At 35.2% G+C, this 12,288-nt stretch overlaps 1 protein-coding gene across 1 annotated transcript; it reads left to right on the forward strand.

The window, feature by feature from the left end:
- The first annotated feature begins 9,946 nt into the window (after positions 1–9,946).
- Positions 9,947–10,789, forward strand: LOC142638626 (uncharacterized). Its single transcript, XM_075812672.1, has one exon. It carries the CDS (start codon positions 10,072–10,074, stop codon positions 10,678–10,680), a length of 609 nt encoding a protein of 202 aa, XP_075668787.1. The 5' UTR covers positions 9,947–10,071; the 3' UTR covers positions 10,681–10,789.
- Positions 10,790–12,288: the final 1,499 nt, after the last annotated feature.

Here is a 12,288-nt window from a genome sequence, read left to right on the forward strand (position 1 = left end):
CTCTCCTTGCTTAATAGTGAGTAGATGATCCGCTGGTCTTTTGGGTCGTTGCCCCCGACGAAATGGCACGGGAAAGCACTACTTAAGCTTGCTCAGAAGTTATCGATGGACGAAGTGGGCAATCTCGTGAACCACTCTCGTCCGGCTCCCTTCGACGTAGTTGGGAATGAGCGACACATGATCTCGTCGGGGCTGTTATTTGAAGGCCTAAGGTCGTCTTAAAGGTGTTAAGGTGATCTTGGGGGTCCTTGAGCCCGTCAAAAGGCTCGAGCGAGGTGGCCGAAATTTCCCAGTACCGGTCTTTCTAGGGCTTTGCCATGGTAAAAGGAGAGTCTGTCGCTCGACCATTTTATCCGAGGGCTTCGATCAGTCTTCTCTTTGATGGCGTTTCTTAATTCATCCATCTCCTTCCTCATCTCTTGGAGGATGTCGGAATGCTGCTCTTAAGGGGTTATGGATTCTCCGTCGGTCGCTCCTCCCATGGCTATCTCCCATCGTCTTCTTGACGGCTCTTGACGGGTTTTCTTCTTGCGTAACCTCTGTCTCATCTCCGATTTCTGTCTTGTAAGTTCTTCGACGGTGGCTGCGAGATTCGGACTTCTTGTGCCAAGGCCAGCTGAGTCTTGGTTGGATTCCATCTGGTGAAAGCTGGTAGGAGCTGCGTTCTCGTTGTATGACAAAGTCGTTCCACGGACGGCGCCAAGCGGTGAAGCGGTATCTCGTTGATTTGCTTGGACTCGTCCGAGAAGGCTCTACGAAAGTACTGCGACGAACTTGTGGGAGCGGGAATTCACTCAAGTGGTCACCGGTGTGGTGCACCGCCACAACGCCTCCGATGATAAAGTCAGTATCGAAGAAGATAATGATTGAAATACCAGAAAAAATGATTCAGGTGGTGATGTTGTTTTTTTATGTACCTTGTATTGGTGTTGTGAGGGTTTTATATACCCTGGGGGATTGTAGCCGTTGGGTGTTAATGACTCACGATAACGTCTACGGTGGAGTTATGGACTTTAATGCGTTCCCGTCGATTCGTCAGTGGTCTTGTAACGGTTGGAGCTTTATTGGCAGCATTGAATGGCATTAATTCTTTTTGATGACGCGGATACTGGTCATGTTCGTCCGTGAAGGCAACTTCGTCTATAATTATCCTCGTCAGTTATGTATTCGTCAGTACCATCAGTCAGCATTTGCAAGACGGGTTGTTAGGGGGAATTGGGTCTTAATGCTAAAATATGCTTACATATAGCATTTGCAAGCTGGGTTGTGAATGCTCCTAGTGAACATTTGGATAGCGCAAATGTCTAGCGTTTACGCGTCCAGCGTTTTGCGCATGGGTCCCGTGCACTATTCACGAGACCCACAAACCTCTTTGTTTAGCAAAACTTTCATTAAAAATCATAAGTGACAATTCTTTTGTCACATTTTATGGTTCTTTTTTTTTTCCCCATATTTGACGGTTTCATCCCCACATTGTGCAATTCTAACATCACATGTGATAGTTCTTTTGTCACATTTAAATCACACGTGATAGTTCTTTTATCATATTTGGTGGTTCCCTTATTTTTTTCTCACATTTGATAGTTCCATCCTCACATTGTGCAGTTCCAACATCACATATGACAGTTATTTTATCACATTTGATGGTTCTCTTATTTTTTATTGCATTTGACGGGTTCGTCCTCATATTGTGCAGTTCTAACATCATATGTGACAGTTATTTCGTCATGTTTGATTGTTCCCTTATATTTTCTCATTGTGCAATTTCAACATCACATGTGACAATTCTTTTATTACATTGGTGGTTTCCTTATTTTTTTTCTCACATTTGACGGTTTCATCCTCACATTGTTCAGTTTCAACATTACATGTGATAGTTCTTTTGTTACATTTGTTAGTTCTCTTATTTTTTCTCACATTTGACGGTTTCATCCTCACATTGTACAATTTCAACATCACATATGAAAGTTTTTTCCCTACATTTGGTAGTTCCCTTTTTTTTTCTCACATTTGACGGTTTCATGCTTACATTGTGCAATCCCAACATCACATGTGATAATTCTTTTTGTTGGAAAATCACGTGTTTGTATCGCATACAAAACATACGCAGCGAAAATTTTGCGGATTTACTTCATACACAATCGATAATATGCACTATGTAAGTTTAAAAATTAGAGAATAAGAAAGCATACCTTGAAGCGGTAAAATTCAAAACTGAAGATCAAAAGCACTTGGGAACATTTTTAATCTTCACTCCAATTCCACTTAATACCCAAGATGTGTGGTCTCTCAATCAATTTTCACTCACATACAAACCATTTCATTCCTTGTATGAAAACTCTTATGAAAATGTCTCATGAAAACCTTAATGAAATTCCGTATGTTTCTCTCTTTATATATAACTAATTATCTAATTGAGTTAGCCTTTTGGGCTATTCCAATTGGGCTCTTGTGTGTGACTTAGAGTGTGACCAAAAGGGACTAATGAGACACTAGCTCCAATGGGCCTTGAGCTTTTCTGTCAACTCTTGACAAGTCCAAAGTTACCATTAACTATATTTAATACCACTATATAAATATAGTTGTACTCTAGGCCTTATCTATAAATTATATCCCAAGATTTTATTGTACATGCAACCCCTTCATAAAATATTCGTAATAATACAAAGTCATGAATATAAACTGCCACTTTGAAGATTATTACATCTTAATCCTTAGGTACCCGGTTTAATCCTTTATATTATTCATTATATATTTATGAAATCTAATTCCATAAATATATATTTTAGTAACTTCTTACTAAAATGGTTGGGCCCAACTCTCTGAATAACCAAACCCATTAAACTTATCTCAAGGGAATATTTTATATCTCCGTTAAGAGATTATGAATTCCATTTTGAGAATATATGTTCCACCAACACTAAATGTGGCTGCCCAACATACTGAGGTTTTGACCGTGACTAATAGATCTCATTCTTGATATATCAAAACAACCTACATCTCATGATCAGGTTCATTATTATCTCAGGATTAAGAGTTCATGTAAAAAAAAATCTTGAGATTTTTTATCCATTTGACAGTCGTTAGGAGAATAATAAATCTCATAGCAGTCCAGTTCAATATGTCTTAACTCTTAAAACATATCAACATACCAACTAGAAATCTCCATTTCCATGATCAAGACAAATCATCTTAGTTGATATGTTATAGTCTTCGCAGATGAAACGCCCAATTTCATCACCGACTACGAACTACATTTTGAGTTTACAAAGAACTTGTGATTTACATTTTCTGTGACTAAATCGCATAAATCACATACAATGCATCTCATGAACTAAGATAATGTCCCATTAGTTCATTTATAAATATTCTCATATAATTAAACAATTTAATTATTTATGACATGTCAATAAATTGGATTTTAGGGCATGAACCCCAACACTTTTGTCACATTTGATGGTTCCCTTATTTTTTTTCCTCTTATTTAACTTTCATCCTCATATGGTGCAGTTCCAACATCATGTGTAACAATTCTTTTGTCACATTTAGTGGTTCTCTTATTTTTTTCTCACATTTGATGACTTCATTCTCACATTGTGCAGTTCCAACATCACATGTGACAGTTCTTTTGTCACGTTTTTTGGTTCCTTTTTTTTTTTTTCCTCACATTTGACGATTTCATCCTTATATTGTGCAGTGGCAAAAGAACTGTGACATCACATGTGACAGTTCTTTTGTCACATTTGGTGGTTCATTTATTTTTTCTCACATTTGACAATTCCATCCTCACATTGTGTAGTTCTAGCATCACATGTGATAGTTCTTTTGTTACAATTGATTAACCTATTCCAGAGCAATTTGGTAATTATCCTATCTCGCACTACTCGAAGCCTTCGTAAACCTTTATTTTTTCTCACATTTGACTGTTTCATTCTCACATTGTGTAGTTCCAACATCACATGTGATTATTTTTTTGTCACATTTGGTGGTTCCCTTATTTTTTTTCTCACATTTAATGGTTCCATTGTCACGTTCGACAGTACCAACATTACATTTGACAGTATCTTTGTCACATTTAGTGGTTACCTTTTTTTTTCCTCGCATTTGACGATTTCATCTTCACATTGTGCAGTACCAACATTACATGTGAATGCACTTTTGTCAGATTCGGTGGTTCCCTTTTTTTTTTCTCACATTTGATAGTTCCAGTGTCACATTAAGTAGTACTAACATCACATTTAATCGTACTTTTCTCACATTTGAACGAAATGACCTCGTAACCTAAAAAATTACTGAAATATGCGTAGAACCTAAAAAATTACCGTAATGCCCCCTGAAACCTGAAAAATTACTAAAATACCCCTAACACCTAATAATGACCGAAGGACCCTTGAAATCTAAAATTGACCAAAATACCCCCTGAATCCTCTATCTACAAGACCAAAATGACAATAAAAATGTTATACAACCACTCTATTTGCTTGATTTGAAACCCATTGATCTTAAAATTAATAGATTTTAAAAGCTTGATTTGAAATTAATAGATTTAAAAAACCATTGATTTTTAAATTCCTTATTTGTGTCTTTTTATACAATGGAGGATTTGAAATTTCATTGTTTGGATACCTAAATTTGGATTTGGATTTGGATTTAGATTTAGATTTAAGATAAATAAAATAATTTTTCCAATTATTATTTTTCTTAAACTTTTTACATTTTAATTTTAGTAACAGTTTTTAAATAAATACATGAGGTAATGAAATAGTCATTGATAATCCAAGTAACAAAATAATGACTAAAAATCTATCATCTCAGCCAACTATAATTTTTTTTTTTTTTTTTGCCAACTATTGACCACTAAAATGTTCTATATCAACATAAAGAGAGAACCCAAATGCATGAATTTTTTTACAACATTTAAAACTCAAACTAAATTTTTTTTTCAAAGTTCTTAACAGCTAAAAAGTTCTATATCAAGAGAGACAGTAAAGTATCCAAAATATGTGTTTTTTATATAAATTTCAAAACAAAGAGGCCATTGATACACAAATTGACAAGATAATGACTAAATATCATCCATCATAGCCAACTAAAAAAATTTGTTGCCAACTCTTCCAACTCAAATATTTTAGAGAGAGTACCCAAAATACATGGGTTTTTTTTTTTTAACAATATTCAAAATCTCAAACTAAAAAATTGTTTCAAAGTGGATCTTTTCTACTCTTTTTTCTTTGGCAAGACTTATTGATACCAAATGTTGACGTGTTGCTGTGCAATAGGAGAAATCATCACCTTTCTCCTTCCTTAGTCATAATTTCAACTGCATCGTCCATATATTTTGCACCAACACCATTAACTCTATCCCTCCCACACAAAATCTCAATGTCCTCTAATTGTAGCAAGACGGACGACTGCTTTCGTCAAAATAGCTTTCAAAAGAGAAAATGTGATACATTGCTTTATGTCAGCATGAAGGTACTAGAGATTTTCTGTAAAATGTGTGATGGGCAGTAATCAATAGCCATGGAATGTTTACCAAATGCCAACCCTTACCAAGCTCATCTAGCCTTCACATATACTTCCTTTAACCTATACAAACTCATATAGACATTTTCATGCATTACTTCAACCAAACAAAAATTTTCCTTTGACAAACAAAACAAATTGATTAGTAGGAGTTTCGACAAGACCAAACATACTACATCAGACATGTCACAGTGAAGCTTAGTGATAGAGTCTCCATGGCCAAGCTCCTGAGCAACTCCATATGCAATATAAGTCTTGGGACTCATATTTGATTTTTTGGGCAACTGGAGAGCAATGTTTAAAATACCCTTGTGTGGATGTGTATATTCCTTAAACAAAAAGCAACAGATAAATTCATCATCATGATGTGGCAAGTGTTCAAATAAAGTAGATGGAGGCCAATCTTTTAGCTTCAAATAAAGTAGATGTATACCCAGTAAGAAACTGGCGAATGTTGATATTAGTCTACAATTCATCACAATAATTAGTATCACAAAGCAAAATTATCAAGGACTATTTGCATATCATTTTATTATGCCTGAGTAGACATGTGGAAAGTAAAAACACTTTAAATAAGAAGGAAAAAGTAAAAGGAAAAACAATGGCAATAACTCCAAAAAAGAAAATTGGTCTTAACAATCACTAGCGTAAATGAAGAACCACCAAAAAGTGGTAGTCCTCCAATTTTTCATGGAGCTTTTTATTATATATTAATTTGAGACTGAAAGGAAAAGGATAAGAGGCAGTCATCTCCCCTTGAAATCAATTGGAATGAGTACACGCAACTGCTAATTCTCAAGTGAGGAGTATTTAAAGCACTTAGTTTTTGTAAATGACCTAGAAGACTAATGAACAAGTTGCAAGATAGCATCTCCTTTTTCCCTTACTTGGATTGAGTAAGATAACCACACTAAAACTCTATTCCTATTTCTTCCAGATTGAAAAACTATTATCAAACAATCTCACTAAAAACTGAGAAAGCACAATAGATCAAACACAGACTTCAAGCTTTAGAAATATTTTTTTTGAACTTGAATCTAATCATATTTTTCATCCACTTTTATAATTTTTTGAAAAAAAAGATTAATTTGAAATATAAATCATTTTCATTATCTTTAAGAGTTAAAAACAAAAAACAGTAAGACCCAGATGAAATATTCTTGACTTAGAGACCAAAAACATCCTAAAGATTAGACAATAACTACTTTAAAATGAAAACAAAATATGGGATTTGTGTGGGTAAAATAGATAAAATGTTTATTTGGGCCTTGGGCCTGATTTGGTGGTGTAAGTCTGTCCGAGCAGAGCTTTTGAGGCCCACAAGCCAGTGCACACTACGAGAGGTGGAGGAGTCGTCCAAGGAAGAGTACCTCTTCGGACGGGCCCAGTAAAGGTCATGGGACATATCAAGGGACTTAGAGACAGAATTCCGGAAGATTTATTGGGTAAAGATGGATCTACGTAGTGGTTAGAAGGAAAAACGTGTGTGAAATATCAGAGGAGAAAAAGCTGCTACCACCGCATTAAAGACCCTGCACCTACCTCTCTGGCTGCATTAATGGGAAAATGACCTCTGAGTAGTGAGGTTCAGCTTTTCAGCTGGTATTTGGAGGTTTAAAGAAGGTGCTGGATGGAACAAGTATCTAGGGAGGAGATTGGTGATACACGTGGAAGAAAGAAAGAAGAGGAAGATGGATACAAGAGAAGAAGAAAGATATAAAAGGCAAGGGAGGGCAGAAGGAAGAGGGTATCGAATACTTGAATTGTAATTGTAATATTGTTCTTAAAAGAAAGAAAGGCAATGCAGGTTGTCCTCGGCTTATTTTCGAGGAGAGATTTTTTACTGTTCTCATCTATTGAACACGCGGATAACGGCAATCTAGCCTGTTCTTCCCTTATCCAACATCCACAGTCTAGGTTTCAAGCCCACACTCTACAAATTTTTATTGTATAAGGCTCTTTGGGCCTGAGTCCACCTAGTGATTGGACCGGGTACAAATTATGCACTTACAGGATTCACTATCTCTTTCAAGGTCTATATTACTTGAATGAAATTTAAAAATCCTATACCACACAATGACCACAGAGTTTTTATTTTTTAACAAAACAAAAATAGAGCATGCTAATTGCAAGTATGCATGTTTAGTCATTCTCTCAAACACCTAGCATGCATGCCCACTAATAAACTGCAACTTAAATAACACAAAGTTATAAACTTTATAGTGTGTGAATAAATAACACAATCTGATCAAAAAAAAAAAAAACCACACAGTAATACATACAAGTTGGACATAAAGAAACACAAACTAAATGGAAGATATTTGACCCAAAAAAAGCACCTATTAAATTTAAGATTTTATTCTCAATAGTTTACAAACCCATCAAGGGGTTTGCAAAAATAAGAAAGAAGAACAATAAAAGTGATACTGACCTCTTTATGGACCCAAACCAAATATAAAAAAAAACTACTTCTGCTCATCAAGAACTACCTTAACCAAATCTATGCATAGAAATGAACATTATAAAACAATAATAGAAATTATTATGGAACCACAAATCATATTTGACATTTACAAATCATATTAATAAAAGTAACATGTTATAGGGTGCCTCAATAAAGTAGAAGAAGTGAATTCAAAGTGAGTGACAAGCAGAGAAGGGGAAAAAAAAAGTCATGTGAACAAAGAGAGATCCTTATGTGTGAAAGGTTCAAAGGATTTCTCTAAGAACCAAGAAGAAGAAGATGAAGAATTAACAATCAAAGGAATATAAACCATATTGTGCCACTTAGCAAACAATTGATCGGGGAAGAGTAAAAAATCAAACCTGAAAATTAAATTAAAATGATTAAGTAAAAGAAAATGTATCTAACCATTCTTCAAGACTTGACGAAGGTCATTTAGGTGTAGGATTTGATCTTTCTAGGGTTTTCTAGTGACTTCAATTAATAAATATGAAATGATTAAAAATCAAAATCACGATTTGAATACTAAACACAAAACTCAAGGAGGCAAAGCCATGAAGGTTTGAGAGAGGCGGCTAGAGGGAAGAACCCGTTAATTAAAGATCTCTCTCAAGCAGTTGACAAAAGAAAAACTCGTATGTTTTGTTTTTTTGGGTTTTATAGAAAACCTAGATGATCGGTAGCAAGTATCTTATTAAAATTAAATAAACAGATCTAATTAAAACAAGTAAAATCTACAACTAAAATTTAAGTAAGTACCGTACTCCAAAAAAATATTGAGTACCGTAGAATAACCTATATATATTGCAATCCAAATGAAATTAACCTATTTTGAAATTAGGGTGGCTTTATGAGCCACTGTAGCAAACAAAATACTTGCCTACATTTTTTTTTTTTTTGGGTAACCGGGAAATATATATATATAAATAAAGCAAAGGCAGCATTTACATAGCCCAAGGGCCAGTATCAGTACAAAACCTATTACATTCGAGACCAGAGAGGTCGAATAATAAAAGCGAAGACACCTCCACGGGCTACTTGCCTACCTCTATATCTATTGGAAGTTGAATCGTGTATTTTGGGTTTTGGGCCTTTTGGCTATGGAAGCATTAAAGACAAAGAGTAATTGGCTACTTGCCTAGCTGTTTGGAGATGCTAACCCCTTCAAAATAATGAAGAGAAAATAAAAGAGGCAAATTAAAGTTAAATACCAAAATTAACAATCTCAAATACTGTCAATTTTTTTTTAAATAATCACTTTACTCACAAATTATAGACACCACTTATTACTGTTTGAAAATTCTCTTGCTTTTTCTGCTTCTTTCTTTATTTATGATGGCTCTTTATCTATTATTGGCTATTAGAAAGAAGTAGAATATTAAGGGTCCGTTTGGATACAACTAAAAATTAAAAATTAAAAATATTATAGTAAAATAATTTTTAAATGTGTAAATAATGTCGTGAGACCTATTTTTAATGAAAAAAATGACTAAAAACTGAGGTTTGTGGATCCCGTGAACAGTGCACAGAATTCACTAGTGTGCAGAAAAGTCAAATCACGACTTAAAAAAAAAAGTGTGCCAGCTTAGCACTGTTCATAAGCCTAAATATACTGTTCATGAACAATAAACAGTGTAAAAGGTGCTGTCTAGAAAAAAAAAAAAAGAGGCTGAAACGCGTTTTCAACAAAACAAACATGGACGCAATAATCTGAATACAAACAGATACTTAGAGGATCATGGTGGTTTAAGAGCCATTTGTGTTTTGAGAAACAAATTAAATATTTAGGAGTTCTTGAAAGTACATAATAGCTCAAACTAGATAAGATGATTTTTGTATATTATCCAATAAAACAAAGAAAATCACGTTGCTCCTACTTGTCCACTCAGAAAAGCAAAGAGCCACTCCAAACGCCTCCCACCACTAATATATATATATAATTTCACTTCAACAAAAAATTAAGAACAATATAGATAATAGAAAAATATACAGAGAGAAATGAATTCTTATCCAGAACAGCACCAAGAAACTCACTAAAACACACACACACACACACAGAATAAACTAAAGAAAGAAGAGAAATGGCAAACATACCTTCTTCGTCTTTGCAACTCTCAACTACATTCCCACTCGCGCCCTCTCCACCCAAACCCCCCGCGCCGAAACCTTCTCTCTCCTTCACGACCCGAGCCGCCGATCCCCAATCCGAACCGGAGCCATCCGCCGACTCCGACTCCTCCTCCACCCCTGGATTCGAACCCGAACAAGACTCCTTCGAGAACCGCCTCTCGCAGGTCCGACTCCGGTACCGGAGCGGAACCGGAAAGAAAGCGGAGCTCCGAAAGGGCAAAAAACCGAAAAAATCATCCTCCTCCGGGTCCGCAATGTTCCTGCCACCAGTGCCGCTGAAAGAACCGGTGTCGGGCGGGTTGAAAGTGGACTTCGGGTTTAGCCCGTATAGCGAGAGGATAAACGGGCGGGTCGCGATTTTAGGGCTAACGGCTTTGGTGTTGGTGGAGATAGCCACAGGGAAAGGAGTGATAAATTATCACACGCCATCGATTGTGTTGATTCAGATTTATTTTGTGGCGGCGGTTACGGCTTTGTATGTGAAATATGAGAAAGAGAAGGTTAGTGTTTGGCCCCAATCTCCCTCTACCTCTGCTTCTTCTTCATCTGCTGAGGAATGAATCAAAATTGTTATGTGAATGTTATTTGAAATTTGATATTTTATTTGTTTTTTTTTTATTTAAAAAAAGAGGGGAAATTTGAAATGTGAAGTATGGTTGATTTCATGTATGTTATTTCCGTTGCTTTGTAGCTCAAATCCTCCTCCACCGACTATCAAATACTAATTTTTTTTTAAATAAAACAGAAGCGGTATAGTTTTACACGAGATAAATTCATGGGTAACATGATCGATAAAATGCAAGTATAGAAATGCATTGGTCTTTTGAATGATCTGATAATAAACAAAAAAATCATCAAAATATCAAGGAGTCTAATAAAAAAACAAAAAAAAGATTAGTTACAAAATTAGTTATAGCTTTAAACTAAAAGCTTACTCCATATATTTTTATAGGGGTGAATGTCAAATTTGGACTATATTTTCTTCTTATTTTCTTCCTCCTTGAATGTTATCAATAAATTATTTAAATTACAAGATTTTGTGATTTAAAATGATGTATAAAATATAAGTTTTTAGATTATATATTAAATAATATCTAATTAGTACAAAATTTGACATATGTATTAAAAACGTAAAAAACATACCATTCAACCATTTAAATTTTAAAATATATAGTAATGTTTATTTTATTGTCTAAGGGGATGCTACAACCAATTTTGTAACTAAATTTTGTTCATGTGTATAATCTTGAGAAATTTTCTCGATCTTGGAAACATAAGAAATTTTGTTGGTAAGAGCAACCGCATCAGCTCTTGCAAAGTCTTACAAAATACAAAAAGTAGCTCATTTTACACATTTTGACTAAAAAAACATCCACATTATGGTGTAAAATTGTGCATAAATACACAAGTACTACAGTAACTTTGCATATGTACACGGTTACTGTAGCTCTTCTATACATTATATTAGTATTATTTCTCTCTCCTCACATTCTCTCTTCCCTTGACTCTCTCTCTTCAACTCATAATCTCACCACCACCACAACACAGTCCCAGCACCACCACCTACATCACCATAACTCAGCATCGCCAAACACCACCACCGTAACCCAGCATCGCCAACCACCACCACCACAACTCGAACACACCACAAAATCAACCAAAAATTAAACAAACCCATACACGATCACATCACAAAATCAATCAACAATCAAGCACACCCACACCCACACACAGACACACCAACAGAGACAGAGAGAGCAGCACCATCGCCACCGCTGGATTGGAGAGGCGATTTCATCAGTGGATCATGGATTGGAGAGGCGATTTCATCACTGTCGCCATTGTCGCTACTGCATGTGGATCGACGATGTAGATCGGTGCTAGCGATGTAGATAGGTGCTTGTGGGTCAATAGAGATCGATGGTGTTTGTGGGTTTCGATGGTTGTAGTGCTTGTAATGGAGTGTTGATCTAACTGTGAGATAAAGAAGAAGAAAGAAAAGGAAGAAAAAGAAAGAGGAAATGGCGGAGAAATAAGGTAAAATAAAGAAGAAGAAAGAAGAGGAAGAATAGGAAAAAAAAACGGCAAAGATAAAATAATATTAAAAAAAATATATAAAAATATTATTTATATTAAATATAGTGTATAATAAATGGATTAATGGTGTA

Source organism: Castanea sativa, chromosome 6 (genome assembly GCF_040712315.1).
Source record: "Castanea sativa cultivar Marrone di Chiusa Pesio chromosome 6, ASM4071231v1".
NCBI lineage: Eukaryota > Viridiplantae > Streptophyta > Magnoliopsida > Fagales > Fagaceae > Castanea > Castanea sativa.